The following is a 23,974-nucleotide window of genomic DNA, read 5'->3' on the forward strand; positions in this document are numbered from 1 at the left end:
AAGTGATAAATGTTGGAAGGGATGTGGCAAAATTGAGACAAGAATGCATTAATCCAACCGTTCTGGAGGGCAATTTGGAATTATACCCAAAGGGCTTTAAAAGAATGTCTGCCCTTTGATCTAGTCATACCACTGCTGGGTTTGTATCCCAAAGAGATAATAAAGAAAAAGAGTTATACAAAAATATTTATAGCCATGCTCTTTGGGGTGGCAAAAAAATTGGAAAATGAGGATGTGTCCATCAAATGGCTGAACAAATTGTGGTATCTGATGGTGATGGAATATTATTGTGCTGAAAGGAATAATGAACTGGAGGATTTCTACGCAAATGGAACGACCTCCAGGAATGGTTGCAGAGTGAAATGAACAGAACTCAGACAATACTATACACAGAGACTGATACACTGTGGCACAATCAAATGTAACAGACTTTTCTACTAGCAGCAATGCAGTGATCTGAGACAACACTAAGGAACTTATGAGAAAGAACACTATCCACACTCAAGAGAAATAACTGTGGGAGTAGAAACACAAAAGGATAACATGATCAATCATGTGTTTCAATGGGAATATGAATGGGGATATATATGGCTTTAAAAGATCACTTTATTACAAATAAGAATAAAATAGAAATGGGTTTTGAACAATGATACAGGTATAACCCAGGGGAACTGCTTGCCAGGTCTGGGAGTGGTGAGGGAAGAGAGGTGGGAAAAATCATGACATGTAACCATGGGAAAACATTCTAAATTAATTAATTAAAAAAAAACATGAAAAAACAGCAGAAAATTCTCATACAGAAAGAAATGCTTTGGAAAAGAAAACTTCATACTTTGCACAGTTAGCTATCTTGAGTTTTTACCTGGCAAGCAAATTCACATTTCTCTCCTCTCCATCCAGGAGCGCAGGTGCATGTTCCATCTAGAGCACTGCAAGCTCCTCCATTTCGGCATTCACAGGTCAAGTTGCAGCCAAAGCCCCATTTGCCACTGGGACAGTTGATGGAGCAATCCACACCATGCCAACCTACCACAGAGGGTCCGGATTATATTAAGGAAAAAAAGGTACTATTCATATAATTGACAGATAATGAAATTGGCAGTCCTCCACAAAGTAACAAAAATAAAAGGGGTGCTATATTATTAGAGAATGCATGTACCCTTCTTAGCTAGTTTTCAAATTTATAAAATGCTGGGGTTGAACTAGTTCATAAGAACAAATATTCAGAGCTGGAAAGGATTTCAGAGGTCTATTTATCTATCTATACATGCCTTTTAGAGATCTCAAAATGGATGTCTATAGACATCTCAAACACAGCTTTCTCCAAACAGAACACCCTACCTTTATCCCTGAACCTTCCCATTTCCAGATTCCCTGATTACTGTTGAGGGCATCACTATCATTCCAAGTCATCCACGCTTGTAACCTCAGTGTTATTCTTGCCTCCTCTCACATTCATCCCACATGTTGAATTCCTTGTTAAATACTGTCATGTCTATCTTTACAATATTTCTTGTATACATCTCTTTCTTTCCACTTACACAATCGCCACTTTAATACAAGGTCTAATCACCTCACACCTAGATTTTTGGTGTAATAACTTTCTAGTTGGTCTTCCTGCTTCTAGTTTCTCCTCACTCTAGAGATCATCTTTCACATAAATGCTAAAGTAAATTTTCCTTAAGTGAAGATCTAACTATTTCATCCCTTCCCCTCCCTAGTAAACTCCACTTGTTTCCTATTGCCCCTATGATCAAATATAAAAATATAAAGACTTCTGTCATTTAAAGTCTTTCACAACTTGGCCTCTTCTTACCATTTTAGTTTCTTTTCTACTTTAGTCACTCCATGCACTCTAAAATCCAGCTACACTGGACTCTTATATAGCTCCTTCCCACTTTTCCCCTACCTCATACCACATCCTAACTCCTGACTCAAAGCCTTTGCTGTGGATGACCCTCATGCTTAGAAATGTTCTGATTGGGGGCAGCTGGGTGGCTCAGTGGATTGAGAGTCAGGCCTAGAGATGGGAGGTCCTAGGTTCAAATCTGGCCTCAGACACTTCTCAGCTGTGTGACTCTGGGTAAGTCACTTGACCCCCATTGCCTAGCCCTTACCATTCTTCTGCCTTGGAGCCAATACACAGTATTGACTCCAAGATGGAAGGTAAGGGATAAAAAAAAAAAAGAAATGTTCTGATCTTCACTTCTACCTCTTTGCTTCCCTTATTTCCTTCAAGACTCAGCTCAAATCCAAAACTCTGTAGTATGTCTTTCTGGATCACTTCCCCAATACCTTCCTTTTTTGCCATTACCTTCCATCTATTCTGAAAGCTCAGATTTTTCTTATTGTATCAAGGAAGTTAATTCCCTCCCCCTCCTGAGTAGCTTGACCTGCCCAACAAACATTCCTGACATAACACAGTTCGCCAGGTTTGCATCACTCTACAGGCTGTACTCGATAAAAGTCAAGGCTTTGGGTTGAGAGAATGAAGAAGCAAGAAGGGGACAGAGAAGAGATGCGGGAACGGGGCAGGAGGATAAGGGGGAAGGAGGAAAAGACTTGCAGGCTAGGGATCACGTGGTCAGGTTACTTTTAGGAATGATGAGATTTAAACTGATTGTCTACCCTTTCTAATAACTTTATAAAATACATATCTGGGTAGAAATATTATTTCAATTCTTACATTATATAGATGTAGTCAAATCTAAAAGCATTTAATAAGCACATATTAAATAATAACAGTTGTTTAGGATTATATAATGCTCTAAGGTATGCAAAGTGCTTTATAAACTTTTCATTTTATGCTTATAACAATCCTGGGAAGTAGGTGCTATTATTATTATTCCCATTTTATACATGAGAAACCCAAGGCAGGTAGAGATTAACATTTGCCTATGGTCATATAGTTAGTAATTTTAAAGACTGCATTTGAATTCAGGTCTTTCTGACTCCAAATCCAGTGCTCCATCCATTATACCATCTAGCTATCCTATTACCAGGCATTATGCTAAGTACTGAAGGTACAAAGAAAGGCAAAAGACACTATCATCTCTTTCATTACAAATGTAAGCACCTTGAAATCAGGGATAGTAATCTTGTCTTTCTTTGCATCTCAGTGCTAGCATATAGCAGTTATTTAATACATGCTTGCTGACTGACTCAAGAAGTCCAGCAGCAGAGCACTATTAGGTAGGCAGTGTGGCTGGCAAAACCAGCTCTTCTAAGTAAAAGAGCAAAGCAACAACTTGGCCCCGCTCTTCTTGCTGCATTTGCTAGCATCAAGCAAACACAAATAGACTACTTGAGTGAAAGGGTTAGTATAACAATTGTTTTAGCATTGTTCAGCATTGTTTCAGTGAGACCCACTGTGCTACACTGAGTATTGCAAGGAATTATATATCAGAAAAAGCAAAATTCACTAAACAAAAAAATGAAAGTGTATTTAAAAGAGGAAGAATGTCGATTCTAAAAGAACCATTAATCATAGAGAGTATCTTGTGCTTCCTGGATGCTGTCACACCTATGGATAAGTGAGTATTTTTTGACTTTCACAAAATGGGCTTATGCAAGCTTTTTTTTTATGGTGATTCTCCCATAAATTGCAGCCTAAGTTTTTTCCAAACTGTATTGGAGATCCCAAGATTTTGAAATTGGAGGAGACTACTGAGCTCACCTACTAAATGCCATTATTTTACAAAAGAGAAAATATGATCTAGAGAATTAAAGATTGGGCACAGATTATTAGTGGCAGATTTAGAACTAACTCCTCAGTGCTGTTCTTCTTCCAGTATACATTGTTGCTCATAACTTTATACTATGTCATCTTCATCACAGGCTCATCTGTGAAGTCATTCAGATATTCCTACCTGCTTTGCAGGTACAAGAACCATCTACTGGAGAACAGGTAGCACCATTTTTACAGTTGCACTGAGAAGAACAGTTTATCCCATAGGTCCCTAGAGGACAAGGAGTAGAACAAGTAGAATCCTAGAAAGACACAAATAAGAAAATATGAATTGCAAAATGAAAAAGAAAATATGTCTTAAGTCATGTTAATTATGAGTCCTTGAATCCAGATAGAATTCTAAAATCCCTACCTTTAACTTTTTTAATGCCCCTGGTTAATAAATTTCTTCAGAAGTGTTGTTATACTCTGACTATTATGTGGTCTGTTAAATACAAATTTAAAGATGATTTTAAGTAGGCATTGACTCTACCCCAGATAAATATAAAGATTAATTTCATGACATTTGAATGTTGTTAAACACAAGAATAAATTTAAAATGAAGCTGTGAAGCTAGTGTTCTATAAACCCAAAGACCCCAGCTTTTGGGACAAGAACTCACTATTTGACAAAAAGTGCTAGGAAAATTGGAAAACAGTAGGGGGGAAATGAGGTTTAGATTAATATCTTATACCCTGCCTTTAAATTGTGAAATGGGCGACATAAAGCAGTACTGGGCTGTCCAGACTCTTTGTCCAGACTTATATGTCCAGACATAAGTTTACTTGAAAAATAAAAGCTCTTCATGTCATAGTCTACTTATCTTTAAAATTATGAATTTAACACTGAAATATCTCAGATTCTCCTAAAATATACTTTAACTATTTAAATTAAAATAGGAAGAAAATAATGTCTTTGGGTATATTTTAGTATATTTTGCTTTAGTAAGTTTTAGTTTATTTTCTTTTTATAAATCAGACTTTTTTTCTATTTAATAGTAAATACTTATAATTATATTGGTGCTTTACCCTTCCAATTTCTCTCTTTCATAGAATTAGCTACTGGATCCTGATATGAAGAATTCTAAGGTGAGAAAAAAAACCCTTCCATCAATTTTCAGGTCAGAAACATTTCTGCAACTTATAGTACTGCAGAGTTGCCTAGAATACTGATAATTTAAGTGATTTGCCTAGGGTCACCCTGCCAGTATTTGTTGGGGACAGGCCTTGAGTCCAGGACGTCTTCACCAGTTCTCTATTTACTATGCCAGGTTGCCTCTTTTATAAGATCATTAATTTCTGGAATATTGGTTTATTGTAGCAGTTTTCATGAACATATTGCTTTCTTTATTCTCCAGATTTCAAACCAAATCTTCCTCAAAACTTGATCTTGATAGAACTCTCTGATTCAAGCCAAAGTCAAAATAATTCACCTTAAATCCAGGTGCACAGAAGCATTTCCCCGTCACACTGTCACAGTCAGCACCATTCTGGCAGCTGCATAGCTGTTGACAAGATTCCCCAAAAAATCCAAGTGTGCAGGTCTCATTGCAATAGAGTCCAGACCATCCTGGTTTGCAAGAACATTCTCCAGAAACAGGATGACAGCTGAGAGAAAGGAGTAAAAAGAAAAAGTAATTTTGAAGTAAATATGCTATCAGTCAATAAATATTTATCAAGTGCCTACTATGCATCAGACACTGCGCTAAGCATTGGGAACACAAAGAAGGGCAATGGACAATCATACCTTCAAAGAAATAACAATCTAATGGGGAGACAACAAGCAACCAAACATGTATAAACAAGCTCTGTGCAAGTTAATTGGAAATAATTAATAAAAGGCAACAGAATTAAGAGATATTGAGAAAGGCTTCCTGTAGAAGGTGGGATTATTTTATTACTCATCAGGGAACCCCTTAACAACTTTAGACATTACATTGCTTTTGATTTATTAGACTTATTGATAATGAATTAAAGTAGAAAATTCATGTGGTGGTTACTACTTATGATCCATCTTCCATAGTCTACTATGAGAAATCTCTGGTAAGAGGGGGAATCCCTAAGACTCTCTTATAGAATAACGAACATCACAGACCAAAACTTTCTAACAGAAGAATGGTGCCAAAGTTAGACAACTTACCTTTGGGTAGTTTTCAAATGACAGGGACATTTTCTATCACATTTTATGCCATAGACTCCTTCCTTACATAGCCTTGCCTCACAGTGCTCTCCAGTGTAGCCGGGTTCACAGAGGCAGGCTCCACTGATGTGGTAACATTTTCCACCATTTATGCACTGACAAATCTCAGCACACTGCATTCCATATGTTCCAACAGGGCACTCATCCTGGCACCTATTGGACAAAAGAGAGTGATGGGATTGAGGGAACTGTATGTAATATTGCTATAAAAGTGAATTATTATTATTATTATTATTAAATTTGTATTTGAAGTACCACTGATAGGGAAATTATATGTGAATTATAACAGACTATTTGTATTTTGCATACATTTTACAATTGCCTAATAAATTTTTAAACATTTTTATTTTTTATGGTTATCTATGTAAAAAGTATCATTTATCTTGCTTTAAATTTTTATTATAATCGAAGTACCAAGTTGTCAAGAGAGAAAAATGGGAATCAAAAAGATAATATAAGATAAATCATTTTTGTAGCTCATAGAGAATAATGAAGTACTCATATAGGCATCAGGAGCCACACAGTCATTGTATCCTCCAGGTCCTCAGAGAAGAGCAAAGAAAACTGAATAGGAGTTAGCCCTACTTGCCCAATAAGGAAACTAAAACACTGAAAACATTCTGTAATTTCCCATACCCAACAGAAGCATTTCTGTTGACTGAGAAACTCATTCTTGACACTCCTGGATCCCATTCCTATGTTTGATCTTCAAATTAGGCCATAATTAGTTATTTTCCTTTCTTGGAACTGAAATGTAACCCTGTTTCTTTTTCTTTAGAAAGTTCTGATTTTTAATTCTGAATAATAAGCTTAAAAAACAACTAGTTCCCTTAAGAAATGTAGGTTCTCTTCTGAGACTCTTCATTGTCACTTTAGGGTCAGTTTTGCCAGTGCATAAAGGTTTGGAACTTTCAAAAATATAACATTTGGCAAATGGAATATTGCTTGTCTATGAGAAAAGGTCAGTCAAGTAGCACAAGAAAAACAACAAGAAAATTTAATGTTTAATCTCCTTTATGACCAAAATTGTTTATAATTTTTAAAAATAGTGTCACAGATCTTCCACAACAGAAGGAAATGCTGTGGTGAAGGGGAATGAGGTACAAACTCATGTTGTTGGGGGTTATGGGAGGGGAGAGTCAAGGATGGCAGTGGCAGCATGGATCATTCTAGAGGTGAAGTTATAATCATCCCTCCATGTAAAGCACAGGTTTGGGGTGACATATGCTAGTGGAAAGGACACTAGACTAGAAGTCAGATAACTCTGGTTCTATTCTTAGCTTTGCTGCCTAACAGCTGTGTAACGTTGGGCAAATTATAAGCTCTCCAAAGCTTTCCTCATTTGCAAAATGTAGGTAATATTGGTAGTACATACTTGATATTGTTGTTTATAAGGATCAAAAGAGATAATGTATGTAAAGGACTTTCTAAGTAGTAAAGTTAAAAGTAAATATTACTATCAAGACACTATGCTAATCAATGAATGCTTGCCATGACATTCCAGATTTATATTAATGTTAATGGTGTTAGGAGATTCCCCTAGTACCTTCTCAGAAAAATTCTATGGAAAACTAAAAAAACATTCTCTGTTTTTATTCTGATTCATCTGGATCTCATTAAATGCCTTCTACACCATTTCCTTCCAACTTTTTCTCAATAAGGAAAGCATTTCATTTTGGTATTTTTTATGCCATCCTGTTCTGATTTTTCTTCTCCATTTCCTTTGGCTGGAAGAGTTTCTCTCATATCCTGGAAATGCATGGTTGGAAAATGCATGTGGTGAAGGGATACCTACTCCCTAGAATACAGCGGTTTAACCACAATGATTAAGTTCCTGCTGACATCTCATAACAGGTTAAATGGGATGAAAAAACCCATAAGAATATATCTTCCCACTCCCAGTTCCTTCACTTCATATGAGGGTTTTATGAACCCTCCACTTTCTTCTCTTTTTTTAAGTGGTGAATTTAAAAAGCCTTAGACTGCTTTTATTTTGGAATACGATTGATAATAGTAAAGCCTACAATGAAAGTATTATTGGTTCACTGAAAAGCAACCACTACCACTCCAGCAATGACTGAGGAAGCATCTTCTAATTCTCCTTCTGGTTCACTTCACATGAAAATTAATTTAATCTAACATGCATTAATTAAGCACCCCATTATGTGTAGAATACTATATTAGGAACTTAAAATATGATGGTTAAAAAAGAGGCAGAATTACAGAATGTCAAAAGCAGAAGTGACCTCAAAGGTCAACTAATCCTTGCTCTCAAAGAGTTTACATATTACAGAGGTGGAATAGCAGAAATATGGTCATATAAAAGAATGTGGTTAGAGAATGAACAGTACAAAAGAAAAAGCAAAGTGCTCTCAGGTTATTTAAGCAGGAGACAAGCACTAACTATTCCCTTCAAACAGTGGCAGTCTCTTCCCTTTTATATTCAACATCTCAGTAAGAAATGAAATTAATTATTTCCCAAAAATTTCAAATAAAAAGGCACATAAAATTATTTTCCCATTTGCTTATAATGTTTGACTTTATGTAACTAATATGTCCATGTTATCTGTAATGTGAGATTACAGACTTCTAGAAGGATGGAGTAAGGCCCTGTTTAGCTTAAATGATGAAACCTTACACAGTAGATATAGTAATGAATTTATATAACACTTTAAAGTTTAGAAAGTTGATTCTTAGATCACCTTTCTGAGGCAAACACTGTAAGTATTCTTCCCCTTATCTCTCCCTTATAGATGAGGAAACCGAGAAGTCTTCAAGAGATCAAATTACCTCTTCATAGTCCCACAGATAGTAGGATTTACACTTAGGTCTCCTGACATTAAGTCCATTAACTCTACTCTTTGAGTCTCCTTTTAAGCAAATGTCTTCCTTTTAGATTCATTTTTATAACTTTATATTATGTAAATAAAGTAAAATCTCATCCATCCCAAACAATTACTCAGCAACTTCATTTATATAGTGTACCTTGATACATTATTTCAAGATGAAGAGGCTGAAACTAAGATAAGAAAAAGTCACCAAGAGACACGTCACACAGTCAATGTAATAAGGCTTCAGCATTTTGCTCAGAAAAGAACTCCAGGAACCTTCTTTCAGACCCTGTCCACTTTTATTTGATTATATGATTGTATGATTCTAAGAATTTGGGGAATTTGACTTCCAAATCTATACCTGAATAAAGGAAATGAATTTCATGAGGGTAGAAGCTAGAGGTAAGAGAAGCATACTAACAGCACAAGTCAGCAACAGATCAGGGGTAGAAAACCTTTAAGAATTAAACACAACTCCAAAGGTCTATTTAGAATAGAGGCAAATGGTAAAATTATCTCCCAGCAAACAATAGGGCATTAATGTATTATAAATCAGCATTCTGCTGCTTTTAATTACAGTGACCTTGAGTTATTAAGATAAAGGATGTTTGAGGAGGCAGTTGGGTGGTTCAGTGGATTGAGAGCCAGGTCAAGAGATGGGAGGCCCTAGGTTCAAATCTGGCCTCAGCCACTTCCCAGCTGTGTGACCCTGGGCAAGTCACTTAACCCCCATTGCCTAGCCTAGCCGGTACCACTCTTCTGCCATGGAACCAATTCACAGTATTGATTTTAAGATGGAAGATAAAGAAATTAAAAAAAAATTTTTTAAGATAAAGGATGTTTGGTATAATTTCATAAAGCAGAGAAGCACATAATATAGTTTGAAAAGGTTTCTTCTCTTAATTGTTTTTGAAACCCTATATGAATATACCTAAAATACTCAGTTACTCAGAAAATTTGTGCAGGGATAGCTAGGTGGCTCAATGCATTGAGAATCAGGCCTAGAGATAGGAGGCCCCAAGCTCAAGTCTGCCTTCTGATACATCCTTAGTTGTGTGAGCCTGCTCAAGTCACTCAACCCCCATTATCTAGCCTTTACAATATACACAGTATTGATTCTAAGATGGTATGGTAAGGGTTTAAAAAAAAAGAAAACGATACTGTAGAATTACTTATTGCTCTACAGTTGCAAGTAGGAAGATTTTATGGTACTGAAAAAGTATTGAAAAAAATAGGACCAGGTCCATTTTGAAGCAACCTCGATAATTATAATATATATGACAAACATATTCTTATGAAATCATGAGAAAGTTTATGAAGCAAATTATTTCAAAATACAAAACCTGGGTAATGCAGAATATTATAACCCCCTTGCTATTGCTTAATCAGTTTTCCTTTTAAATTTATAAAAATATAAAGCTGTGCCATACTGAATTGGAACAGTGCTCAAAGATATCTGACTGTTTCCTTATTTCTAGCAAGGAAAAACTCTTTTGGTTCCTCCATGGTTACTCATAGTAACTGATTTTTAATACTTAATATTTTCTGTGTTTAAATATTTTAACATACCTCAAATCAGTATTATTTTTCATTTTAAATGATAAACTCCTGAATAGTAAGGAGGTACCATACTTGTTAGACCTACTTTAAAGATCACTCAGCACAAAGTTATAAGTAGGAGGATATTTTATTAAATCCTTCTGGAAGATGAGCAAAGATCATAAAAAGTGCAATGGATGTTTAATAAATACAATTGAAAATCAAGATGATTGTCAGGTAGTGTTACTTGAACCACTAAAACCTCCCTTTTAACTCTATTGTCAAATGCAAAGTAGATAAAAATGCCTTTCTCTTACCGTTCTCCAGTATAGCCTGGACTGCAGTGACATTGACCTATGGCTGAGTCACAGGTCCCTCCATTATGGCATTGGCACTCCTGGGAACAATTCTTTCCAAAGCGACCCTCAGGGCAAGGCTGACCACACACTGTGCCCTGCATTGAAACAGAATCTGAAAATAAGATGGACTTGTAGCTAGAGAAGAAGATGAAAAGGGAGATATGAATGAAGTGACGGGAGGCAGGTAAAAGTATTTCAAGGAAATTATATTAATGCACTGAATTCGATTATTCCTCTTAAAGTGAGATTAATCTTTCTTTTCTATGAAAAGCTTGAAACTCAGAATGCTTTAAAGATGAAAAATTTAGAGAAATACTGAAAACTAAAACTAATCAAAACAGTTCACAGTTAATTTTATAATATAAGATGATTAATCAAGCCTCCTTTTTCTATATTATCTATATGTAGTAAGTCATCATTATTTCCTGCAGTCAGAAAAGTAACTGAATGTCCAAATATCAGGTTTTCAAGAAAGCACATTCCAATGTTTCTGATTCCAGTCAATCAGCAGAATGATTTTAAACGTCTAAGCAAATGTATGTAATTATGTAATTCTCTTTCAAACAGTCAATAAGGAAATCAAAGAATTGGTTGAGCAGATGGCATGTCCATTGATCCTGTACAGAAAATAGCAGTCAGTCCATTGATAGAGATTTTCCTAGTTCAGTTTTTAATTTTAAAATTCCAGTTTGAGTCAAGAACCTGAGAGAAAACTGTTCTTGGCAGGAGAGGAGGAAAAAGAGTTTCACCTTCTTCTCTTCTTCTCAATGACAAAAGAGAAGAGTAAAAGACAAGCATTCCAGAATGAGGCAGAAAGAGATACACTAAGCACAAACATAGACAGGTACACCTTCAAATAAAGGAGGAAAGAGCATCAAGAGCCCTCAAACCAGAGAAAAATGAGGGATATAAACTCAAGAAAGGACTTATAGTAACCAGTATTTGTCAGATAATCCTCTGGACCTACATTCCCTAGATGTGCATCTCACTAAAATAGTACTCTCAATTTGGGCACACTCTTCCTCTGGACTCTGAATATTTGTGGGAAAGTATGCCTCAGGAATAAATAGGAGAAGTGTTTTGTACTCTATCAACATATTTCTTATAATATTTTAGTAAATATGCTTTTCCTGAAAGCTGATTTAGGTTACTTGCTGATAACCAATGGGAAATATAAAAGCCAGTACTAGAATATCCTCATCCTCCTCAAGACTACTCTTGGACTTCTAGAGAAGAAATCAATTACCTTCTGAAAATACAACCTGACACAGAATGGGAGCTGGGAGAACAGCCAAAGGACTGAGTGGATATGCTATATTAGTATTATCAAATTTCTATTAATGAGTTAAAATTTAAGATTAAGAATTCTTAAGACAATTTTTACAATAACATAGCAGAAGGAAAAGAATCAGAAAAGCATTTAAGTACTTTATGATTTAAAAAGAAAACTATTTTTTGTATATTATATCATATAATGTAGCTGAAAAAAGTCTTGTAGATCAAGTTCAATCCTGTCATTGTACAGAAGATGAAACAGAGACCAATAGAAGTGAAGAGATACACAGTTGATGTGTCTGAAGGAATACTGAAATCAAGGCCTTTCAGTCTTTAAGTTGAACATCAGACTGTCTTTCTCTGGATGGATTTTTTTAATTGCACACTTATAGTTCACACTTAAATATTTGTTGTAGTTAACAGAACAAAAGGATCTAACGAGTAAGCTTAACTAGTCTATGGGGAGACCTTGCACATAGATGGCATTGAATTCAACAAAAGTTAAGTGCTTATAGGGTACAAAATATATGTTAGGAACTGGTGAAACAAAGACAAAAACCAAAGTAGTCTCTACCTTCAAGGAACTGACATTCTATTTGGCAGTGGCAGGTAGAAATAGGGTAGAGAATACAGAATATAATAAACAGGGTATTCTCTCTGGCTGTCTCCTATGCCTGGAATGCTCTCCCTCTTCTGCTACTCCAACTATTGACCTCACTATCTTCCTTTAAGTTTCAACTAAAATCCTACAGGATACTAAAATTCTACAAGAAGCTTTTCTCAAACCCTCTTAATTCTAATGCTTCCCCTCAATTAATTTTTTCCTACTTATCCTGTATGGATTTGTATGCATTTTCTCTCCCTTATTACACACACACACACACACACACACACACACAAAACACCACAAATTCCTTGATGGCAATGATTGTCTTTTGCTAGTGCTTAGCAAAGTGCCTGGCACATAATAGGTGCTAAATAAATGTTGATTTGAGGAGGAAGAAAGCACTAACAACTGGGAAAAGGTAGAAATCAAAGAAAGGACTAAAGTAGGAGGTCATATCAACAGACATATTAAAAGACAAATGGTATTCCAAATAGCACAGTTTCTAGTTAAATTTTTGACTACTAAATACTTTCTTTTCCTCCTCTCTCTAAAAAGGCAGACTGTGGGCAGTTTGGAATTGAAGGTTACTGAATACCAGATGGTTTTGAAGACATTTATAAATGTTTGCTTTATAATCCTCATAATGGTATAGGGAAATACAACTCCTTTGACTCCTGACTACTGGCAAAGGGTAGCTGGCATGCTAATTAGATCTTTCTAAAAAAATTTTTTTTTTGCTATTTAAAAACAAGAGGAGATATATCACAAAATCTTGAGCTCATGTGGTCTTTATAGTTTAGAGATCTTTCGGTTTATCCTCTTTCCTTCAACCAGGACCATACATTAAGCATCTCAGAAATATAAGAATCTTAATTGTTTTCAAGAACCTTTAGGTGAGAAGATTTGGGAAATTATTTGAATAGTTTATGACCTTTGTGTTCTTGTTCTATGTGTAAAATAACATTCACATATATGAAAAGCAGTGAGAATACTTAATACATGTGTAAGCCCAACCTTTGTAGGCACTATATACTGTTTTATTCAAAGCAACACCTTTTATAAGAGTGCTCTGTGATAACTGGGGTATAAGCTAGGCTTTGACATTTTTAAACTGCTGTTTCAATGAAGCAATTTACTTTAAAGCACATTTTAACAATTCTTTCATATCAGCATGATGGGTTGGTTCAATCTTAATTATAGCTGTTCATATGAACATCTTGATTTCTTATAAACTTGTACATCACTTTATTTTTTTAAAACTTCCTTGCTGCCTACTCCAATTCTTTTGATTTCTTTTTCTTCTCTTATTTCTATAATTAGCATTTCTAGTACAATACTGAATAATAGCAGTAATAATGAACATCCTTGCTTCACCTCTGATCAGTAAAACTATGTCTTTTTTCTTCAATTCCTGCTAAAATATGCTGGCTTTATAACATCATTTGTTTTTTCAATATTGGTTCTATGTGCATCTTCTGAATTAGGCTGATATTTCTCTGCCCCTATGAGTAGTCACTCATTCTCATATTAAGTAACACTAGCTATCATTCTACTCTCTGTTTTACTTATTAATGGCTCATTCATCCTAAAAAAATCTAAAAACCTAACAATCACCTATAATAGTTAAAGGGATTGTAGAGGATACAGGGGATAAGGAACGTTTTGGAACAGGGAATGGAGGAGTTGAAGGGATAGAGGGAATATGACTGCTGGTGAGGTAAAAGGAAAGAGATGCCCCCTGCTGAGAGGCTATCTTTGAAAAAATGGGGTTCCCAGAAATGGGTCAACTATGATAGCCTGAGGAGACGTCTTCTCTATTGATTGATGTTGAAGATACCCCAGAGCAGGTAAGCACAGACCCTCCTAAGGGACAAGCCTCCCCCCAGACCAAGGTTGCCCAGCAGGGGTCCGATAAGGACTATTTATGGTTGAATGGCTGTCCTTAGGTTCAGCACCCTCTACGTCCCCCTGAAATGAAAGCCCTCTTATCTGACTGTGGTTATTTAAATAAAGATGTATTTAATAACAAGTTTGGATGAGAAGATGTCAGGGAAGAGGGAATTGGGATTTCCCTAGATTGGGTTTGAGTCTCTCTCAGTTTTTGAGCTGAGGCCAGGCCTCACAGGCTGGTGGAGGGTTTCCGTTATTCCTGTCTATGCTAACCTATGCTAGTTTTCTCAAGTTCAAAGTCTTTAGCAGTAGACAGCAAGAAGAAGAAAAGGTTTTGACCTTCTGAGCTGGTTGGGCCTGACTCTTCAGGCTGATGCCCCTAAAAACCGGCCTTACAGTTCAAACCACTCCCCTTAAATCCTTTTGTTTGATGACACGATCACAGGAATCCAGGTAGAGCACACAGTTAGGAAAGTTCCAGAGGTACTTCTATCCCAAGACAGGGAGAAAGCACTCCTTCCAGTACGAGGACCAGGAAAGAATCCCTCATGAGACCAACTGTCACTCTCCAAGTTCTCCTCCCCCCCCCAATTGTCATTCTTGTCAATATCTTCTCTCTAACATTCCAACTGCTGTTTGTTCCACCTGAGTAGCAGAAAGTCCAAAACTTGCTTCACTTTTCCTTTCCACAATTGCCCCTTTTTTGTTTTGACCTTCCCAAGGTCACTTATTTTTATTATACTTACCAATCTACTAAATCTAATTTCTAACTACTACCCCCAAAATAATAAAGTTCCCTCAATTACTCTATCACTATTCTATGCTAATTTTATCTACTCTAAGGAATTCTATGCAGGAAAGTTTGGGTAAGGGTAGTTTTAGGGTTTTACAATAAATTCAGTACATAAATGTTTGAACAAAACCATTACAAAGAAATTTGAATCTTAGTGCTAACACTACTTACTTTTGCTAAGTTAAACTAATGCAAACATTTTTACTATTTTATGTAACTATAATTATTTGTAAACTATTGTATCTATATATATTTTCATTAAACACAATTTTAGCATCAGCTTTACAACAAACAATTAAAAGTTTACTATCTGCAAATGCAGCTTAAGTCTATTCCTAAGTATAACTAACTGTCTACGCTATACTTAACTTGCTCCTAATCTATTCCCTACTTATTATAACTATTCTCTAAATTCCTAGTCTAATCTATAACCTAATCTTATGTACAACATATATACAAGTTATTTTACGTATTTACAGACTCTATCACTATGTGACTAATTATACTATATATATTATTTAGAGAGACTATTTACATATACTAAATAATATGAGATTGTTACTCTCTGTCTTTGAATTTACAGTTCAATGTGTACCTCAGCCATTTTCAACCAACCATAAAGATATTGGCACATTATATCTTCTTTTCTGTGCTTGAGCAGCCTTAGTAGGGACAGGCCTAAGCCTATTTATTCAAGCAGAACTTGCCCAACCAGGTACTCTTATTGGTGACAATCAAATTTATAATGTAATCATCACTACTCATGCCTTTGTTATAATTTTCTTTATAATAAAAGATGAAAAGGGAGACCACCTCTAATGAAGAGGAAATTAAGGCATTCATTAAAAACGATTATGCCCAATTATATGGCAATAAATACAGCAATCTAGGTGACATGGATAAATATTTACAAAAATATAAATTGCCTAGATTAACAAAGAAACAGAATACTTAAATAATCCCATGTCAGAAAAAGAAATTGAACAAGCCATCAAAGAACTCCCTAAGAAAAAATCCCCAGGTCCAGATGGATTCACAAATGAATTCTATCAAACATTCAAAGAACAACTAATCCCAATATGATACAAACTCTTTGACAGAATAAGCAAGGAAGGAGTTCTACCAAATTAATTTTACAACACAAATATGGTGTGATTCTAAAGCCAGGCAGATCAAAAATAGAGAAAGAAAACTATAGACCAATCTCCTTAATGAATATAGATGCAAAAATCTTAAATAGGATACTAGCAAAAAGACTCCAGCAAGTCATCACAAGGGTTTTTTCACTATGACCAGGTAGGATTCATACCAGGAATGCAAGGATAATTCAATATTAGGAAAACCATCCACAGAATTGACCTTATTAACAAGCAAACCAACAAAAATCACATGATTATCTCAATAAATGCAGAAAAAGCCTTTGACAAAATATAACACCCATTCCTATCGAAAACACAAGAAAGCATTGGAATATAAGGGCCTTTCCTAAAAATAATAAACAGTATATATCTAAAACCATCAGCAAACATCATCTGCAATGGGGATAAACTAGAAGCCTTCCCAATAAGATCAGTAGTGAAACAAGGATGCCCATTATCATCTCTATTATAACATTGTACTAGAAGCACTAGCTGTAGCAATTAGATAAGAAAAAGAAATTGAAGGTATTAAAATTGGCAATGAGGAGACCAAGCTATCACTGTTTGCGGATGATATAATGATCTACGTAAAAAGTTCGAGAGAATCAACCAAAAAGCTAGTTGAAACAATCAACAAGTTTAGCAAAGTTGCAGGGTACAAAATAAACCCACAAAAATCATCAGCATTTCTATATATTTCCAAAACATCTCAGCAGCAAGAATTAGAAAGAGGAATTCCATTTAAAATCACCCTAGATGATATAAAATACTTAGGAATCTATCTGCTGAGACAAACACAGGAACTATATGAACACAATTACAAAACACTTTCCACACAATTAAAACTAGATCTAAACAACTGGAAAAATATTGATTGCTCATGGGTAGGAAGAGCTAACATAATAAAAATGACAATCCTACCCAAATTAATTTACTTATTCAGTGCCATACCCATTGAACCACCAAAAAACTTTTTTACTGAATTAGAAAAAAAACATAACAAAGTTCATTTGGAAGAACAAAAGATCAAGGATATCCAGGGAAATCATGAAAAAAAAATGCAAAGGAAGGAAGACTTGCAGTCCCAGATCTCAAACTATACTATAAAGCAGTGGTCATCAAAACAATTTAGTTCTGGCTAAGAGGCAGAAAGGAGGATCAGTGGAATAGACTTGGGGTAAGTGATCTCAGCAAGACAGTCTATGATAAGCCCAAAGATCCCAGCTTTTGGGACCAAAATCCACTATTTGATAAAAACTGCTGGGAAAATTGGAAAACAGAATGGGAGAGATTAGGTTTGGATCAACATCTCACACCCTACACCAAGATAAACTCAGAAGGGGTGAATGACCTGAATATAAAGAAGGAAACTATAATTAGGTGAACACAGAATAGTATACATGTCAGGTCTTTGGGAAAGGAAAGACTTTAAAATCAAGCAAGAGTTAGAAAAAAATCACAAAATATAAAATTAATAATTTTGATTACATCCAATTAAAAAGTTTTTGTACAAACAAAACCAATGCAAGCAAAATTAGAAGGGAAGCAACAAATGGGAAAACAATCTTCATAACAAAAACCTCTGACAAAAGTCTAATTACTCACATTTATAAAGAGCTAAATCAATTGTACCAAAAATCAAACCATTCACCAATTAACAAATGGGCAAGGGACATGAATAGGCAGTTTTCAGTTAAATAATTCAAAACTATTAATAAGCACATGAAAAAGTGCTCTAAATCTCTAATAATCAGAGAAATGCAAATCAGAATAACTCTGAGGTATCACCTCATACCTATCAGATTGGCTAACAGGACAGCAAAGGAAAGTCATGAATGCTGGAGGGCATGTGTCAAAGTCGGGACATTAATGCATTGCTGGTAGAGTTGTGAATTAATCCAACCATTCTGGAGGGCAATTTGGAACTATGTCCAAAGGGAGATAAAGGACTACCTGCTCTTTGATCCAGCCATAGCACTGCTGGGTTTGTACCCCAAAGAGATAATAAGGAAAAACACTTGTACAATAATATTCATAGCTGCTCTCTTTGTGGTGGCCAAAAATTGGAAAATGAGGGGATGCCCTTCAATTGGAGAATGGTTGAACAAATTGTGGTATATGTTGGTGATAGAATACTATTGTGCTCAAAGGAACAATAAAGTGGAGGAATTCCATGGGAACTAGAACAACCTCCAAGAAGTGATACAGAGCGAAAGGAGCAGAACCAGGAGAACATTGTATACAGAAACTGATACACTGTGGTACAATCAAATGGAATGGACTTCTCCATTAGTGGCAATGCAGTGATCCGAACAACTTGGAGCGATCTATGAGAAAAACCACTACCCACATTCAGAGGGAAAACTGTGGGAGTAGAAACAGAAGAAAAAACAACTGCTTCAATCCATGGGTCAAGGGGATATGGTTGGGGATGTAGACTCTAAATGAACATCCTAATGCAAACACCAATAACATGGAAATAGGTTTTGGTCAAGGACACATGTAAGATCCAATGAAACTGCACATCACCTGAGAGAAGGGTGGGGGTAGAGGAGGGAGGGAAATAATGTAACTCTTGTAACCAAGGAATAATGTTCTAAATTAACTAAATAAATTAAACTAAATTAAAAAATAAAAGGACAAAAATAAAAAATAAAAGGCTTGTGGAAATAATCAACAACTTCAGCAAAGTTGCAGGATACAAAATAAATCCATATAAATCATCAGCATTTTTATGTATTTCCAACATATTCCAGCAGCAAGAGTTAGAAAGAGAAATCGCATTTAAAACCACCCTAGACAATACAAAATACTTAGGAATCTATCTGCCAAGACAAACACAGGAATTATATGAACACAACTACAAAATCTTTCCACACAATTAAAACTAGATCTAAACAATTGGAAAAACATTAATTGCTCATGGGTAGGATGAGCTAACATAATAAAAATGACAATCTGTAAACCTCAAATTTCCTTAGACTTATAAATGTTGGAAATTTCACCATTGGGATATTTCATACTTGGAAAATTTCTTACTGATAGTCTATTGGAATGGGAACTCCATTGGCATGGGAGGTTCCTTCTCTTCCCTTCTTAAGATTACTTTAGGACAGAAACCCTTTGCTGAACAATGGAAAGGACTTTGACCTATGCTTAAGCATAGAACAGGAATTTCTTTGAGTCTTGATTGATTTAGAATTGATACAATGGAGATACTTGGAATAAATCTCCACCCTATTCAGTCCTAATAGGATTGAGTAAGGGCTGCAGCCTAGATCAAAATTTAATTATTCCAATCTCTACCATACTCAAGTTAACAGGATTTAGAAAGGGCTGTAGCAAAGGAGTATAGATTTAATCATTTGAAAATATGACCTTCAACAGACATGTGCAAAAGCCAGAAACCTCTGGGCGGTCCTGGGTTAAGCGAGAGCCTCCATTGACAGGGAAATTGATGAAGAGTGATTGGTAGATGTGAGGACTGAGGGGAGGCAACTTGGATGGTGTCCTTAAAGATAGGAGGGTCTGGAGACTCGGGAGGGAGAGTGGAGTTTTGGTCAGGGTGGTTCCTGGGCTCTGAGGAAGCTTGCTCTGAAGGAAGCTGAAGGTGGGGGCCTCTGAGACTGTTTCTCCATTTTGGACACGTGAGTGAAAGGGACTGATCTCTTTTCTTTGCCCCAGCTATCTAAGGGCTTGGGCCTTTTGGCCCAGCCTAAACAGAAGGGGTATTTAAGCCCTATTCCCTTCTCTCCCCTTTCTCTCTCTATATATATCTCTAATTCCTTTCTTGCTCCTATTGTAATTAAGCTCCAAAAAAGGCTGACGGCTGACTTGAGTTTTTCATTTAGGAATTACATAGCTGATTCCTTGGCGACCTTAAATTAATATATATCAGTCTTTTAAAGTGATTCCCTTGTAACAAATCCCACCCAAATTAATTTACTTATTCAGTGCCATACTTATCAAAACACCAAGAAACTTTTTTACTGAATTAGAAAAAACTATAACAAAGTTCTTTTGGAAGAACGAAAGATCAAGAATATCAATGGAAAAAAAACTGTGAAAGAGGGGAGCCTAGCAGTACCAAATCTTAAACTGTACTATAAAGCAGTGGTCATCAAAACAATATGGTACTCGTTAAGAACCAAAGGGAGGATCAGTGGAATAGGCTTAAGGTAAATGACTTTTTTTTTTTTTGAAGGTTTTACTTCTTTATTGAGAAACACTTTTCCAGACTCTGTAAATTGGATATTTCAAATAAAACCAATTCCTGATAAAACCAAAACAAAACAGTCAGAAAAGCTTTTTTAGAAGAGAAAAATTAAATTAAATTAAAGGTTAACAGGATCCAGGCTACACACAAGAAACCTGTGAAATTTGACCACTGAAAAGCTTTAGGCTTTTGAAGAATTGACCTTTCAAATTGATTTTTCCCAAAGAAAAAACATACAGAATGGCAGCAGCTTCTTCTGCCATCTATTGTCCAGTCTGTAGTACAGTGAAGAAGTCTCCACATGCTCAGTGAACATCTATGAAGGGGCTGTGAAGCTTCAGAGTATCCAGTTTTTCTGGTCTAAGAGGTAGCAGCAACCACAGCCACCTTCTGAGCAGCTTCCTTCTTGGCGTGATGAGCTTGTAATACTGCTACGGCTTCCTCCACCTTTGAACGGAGGGATTCTGGAGACTCCAGCATGTGCAGCAGTTCTGAATTATCTATCTCTAGCAGCATACCTGTGATCTTCCCCGCTAAATTATTGTGCATGGTTTGAATCAATGGGAACAAGCGCTCTCCTAGCATCTGTTTCTGTTCCTGGGGAGGAGCAGCAGCCAGCATGGAAGCTGTCAAGGGCTCCTGGCCTTGCACATGGACTGCTGGTTGAGGTGTCTGCAAAGGCTGGATGGCTGGATGGGGGCTTCGGACATTTGCAGCATATTTGTAAGGAGGGACGGCTCGAGGTGCAGGGGTAGCTACAGAGGGTCTAGGAGATAAATTTTGCACAGCAGTGGGCACCCCCACTCTCTGAGGAGTAGTAGGGAGCCCTCGAGAAGCCTGGGTATTACTGGCTGGAGTCAGGTGTCGAAGAGCAGGGCATGGCCCAGACTGACGAATGGTGTTTGGTACTCCTTGAAAGCCTTGAGGTCTTCCACCTTGTTGCCATCGGGGATTGGGTCTCATCTGGGCTATCTGATTGGGAGCATAATAAGGAGGTCTATTCTGAGCCTGGGGCACTGCTGGCATGAAGTAGCCCCCAGGAGTTGGCTGAAACTGATTGATGATAGTGTTGGCAGGTAGGGCTCTCATTCCTGCAATACGCTGCATATACTGATTGGTTAGGTGAGCTTTCCTTTCTTCTTTCCTCTGTGCAAGTGCAACATACAAGGGCTTTGAGCCCACAATGCGCCCATTCATTTCTGTTACTGCTTTGGTTGCCTCATCAGGCGAAGAGAAGCAGACAAAGCCAAAGCCTTTACTTCTCCCATCCTCGAGCATCACCTTGGCACTGGTAATTGATCCAAAAGGAGAAAATTCCTTCCTTAATTTTTCATCATCAATGGTGTCATCCAAGTTCTTAATATAGAGATTCACCCCCTGGTAGCGGCTGATTCTCTCTTGTTTTAGCTGCTCAAATTTCCGTTTTAATTCAGCCTGGCGTTCAACTTTTTTCTGTGCCCGGCCTACAAATACCATCTTTCCATTGATGTCTTTTCCATTCATTTCTTCAACTGCCTTATTGGCATCTTCATGCTTCTCAAAACTCACAAAGCCAAAGCCTTTGGATTTTCCACTAGGATCAGTCATCACTTTGACACTAAGAGTTTTACCATATTTGCTGAAAAGCTCCTTCAGTCTTCCATCATCCATATCATCACCAAAGTTTTTGATGTACACATTGGTGAATTCCTTAGCTTTGGCTCCCAGCTCTGCTTCCCGTTCTTTCCTTGACTTGAATCTACCAACAAACACTTTTCGGTCGTTGAGAAGCATGCCGTTCATCTTCTCGATGGCCCTATCTGCAGCATCCTGGGTCTCAAAGTGCACAAATGCGTAGCCTTTAGAACCATTTTCATCACACACCACCTTGCAGGACAAGATGTTCCCAAATGCTGAAAAGGTGTCATAAAGTGCCTTGTTGTCTATGGACTTATCCAGGTTTTTAATGAAAACATTCCCAACTCCTGATTTCCTCAAGGAGGGATCCCGTTGAGACCACATGATACGGATTGGTTTGCCTTTAATGACATCAAAGTTCATGGTATCCAGGGCCCTTTCAGCATCAGCTGGTTGCTGAAAGTTGACATAGGCATATCCCAGGGAGCGCCTGGTAATCATGTCCCTGCAGACCCGAATGGACAGCACGGGTCCAGCAGGGCTGAACTTCTCGTACAGCATGGCTTCGGTGACATCTGAGTGCAAGTCACCGACATATAGGGAGGCCATGGGGTAACTGCTGGCAGCAGTGTTCATCTCCCCACCCCCCAACACCCCGAGCCCCGCCAGGAGGAACTCTTTCTGGAACCAAAGCAAGGGGAGAAAAAGACAAGACTTTTACGATTTTGGCCGAGGCCAAAATCTAGCCACAGACAAAGGGGAAAGAGAAGTCTGAGCCAGCCAGTAAAGGTTGCGAAGCCTCAAGGAAACGTGGAGACGAAGCCCGGAGAATCACAGCCGCATGTTAGGGGAAACACAAGCGACACAGACAAGCACGACAAAAATGGGGCCGAAACCCACGGTTCAGCCTTCCGGCTTCAATTTAGAACCCCCAGAGAGGAGCCTTATTCCCTCTTGGGTGGTCCCCCAACTCGACAGCCCCCTTCAACGAGGCCTCGCAGGCGGGCGGTGGTAGCTGTCGCCTTCCCCGTGGGGGAATAGCAAGGGAAGCCGGCAGGGAAGCAGCAAACGCGGCGGCACGCGGGGGAGAAGCCACGTGGGGGAGCGCGGCGGCCGCGGACGTGGGGAGGGAAAGCACAAGGAGGGAGGGAGGCGACCGGCACACGGTTCAAGGACACGTGGGGGCCGGGAACAGGAGCGAGAGCAACAGGGGGAGGAGGAACACGGAGGCCGAGGCGGGCCACGTGGGGGACCAGCCGGAGAGGGGAGAAAACGGGGGGGAGGGGGCAAACACGTGGGAGACGGAACGAACACGCGGTGCCGAGCACGGAGACGGAAGACAGACACGCGGGGGCCTGACACGCAGACGAGTAGGCGGAGCGGGGCAAAGGTCTCTCTCGGCGCCGGGAGGTCTCAAGCCAAGCCCCCGATCCGCGGACGGTCTCTCCGTGCGTCCGTTCTTCGTTGTTCACTTGGAGCTTGAGGTTTTTTTAGGTTCTTTTTTTTTTGTCTTTTGGGGGGGGGGGGTTAGGGGGTGGGAAGCCGGGGAGCACAGAGCAAAGGGGCAGGAGCGGAGAGAGAGAGCGGTAAATGACTTTAATAAGACAGGCTATGACAAATCCAAAGATCCCAGCTTTTGGGACCAAAATCCACTGTTTGACAAAAACTGCTGGGAAAATTGGAAAACAGTATAGGAGAGATTAGGTTTAGATCACTATCTCACACCCTACACCAAGATAAATTCAGAATGGGTGAATAGCTTGAATATAAAGAAGGAAACTA

At 37.7% G+C, this 23,974-nt stretch overlaps 2 protein-coding genes and 1 long non-coding RNA gene across 3 annotated transcripts in view; 1 reads left to right on the forward strand and 2 right to left on the reverse strand.

Annotated features, from left to right (window-relative positions):
* The window catches only part of LOC103097673 (uncharacterized), a 44,216-nt gene extending 39,014 nt beyond the window's left edge, over positions 1-5,202 (forward strand). The window contains exons 4-6 of the long non-coding RNA XR_463911.3: positions 901-1,064; positions 4,780-4,815; positions 5,085-5,202. This is a non-coding gene — a long non-coding RNA (uncharacterized LOC103097673). The remainder of the gene's footprint in view (positions 1-900; positions 1,065-4,779; positions 4,816-5,084) is intronic.
* MEGF10 (multiple EGF like domains 10) overlaps positions 1-23,974 on the reverse strand; it is a 177,250-nt gene that overhangs the window by 35,891 nt on the left and 117,385 nt on the right. Inside the window, exons 8-12 of the mRNA XM_007486611.2 lie at positions 10,614-10,750; positions 5,867-6,079; positions 5,160-5,334; positions 3,870-3,990; positions 863-1,026 (exon numbers count right to left, since the gene is read on the reverse strand). Of these exons, the coding sequence (XP_007486673.1) occupies positions 863-1,026; positions 3,870-3,990; positions 5,160-5,334; positions 5,867-6,079; positions 10,614-10,750 (810 nt within the window). The remainder of the gene's footprint in view (positions 1-862; positions 1,027-3,869; positions 3,991-5,159; positions 5,335-5,866; positions 6,080-10,613; positions 10,751-23,974) is intronic.
* On the reverse strand, positions 20,555-23,649 carry LOC100013558 (polyadenylate-binding protein 4-like). Its single transcript, XM_056825046.1, has one exon. It carries the CDS (start codon positions 22,826-22,828, stop codon positions 20,936-20,938), a length of 1,893 nt encoding a protein of 630 aa, XP_056681024.1. The 5' UTR covers positions 22,829-23,649; the 3' UTR covers positions 20,555-20,935.

This window comes from Monodelphis domestica, chromosome 3 (genome assembly GCF_027887165.1).
Source record: "Monodelphis domestica isolate mMonDom1 chromosome 3, mMonDom1.pri, whole genome shotgun sequence".
Taxonomy (NCBI): domain Eukaryota; kingdom Metazoa; phylum Chordata; class Mammalia; order Didelphimorphia; family Didelphidae; genus Monodelphis; species Monodelphis domestica.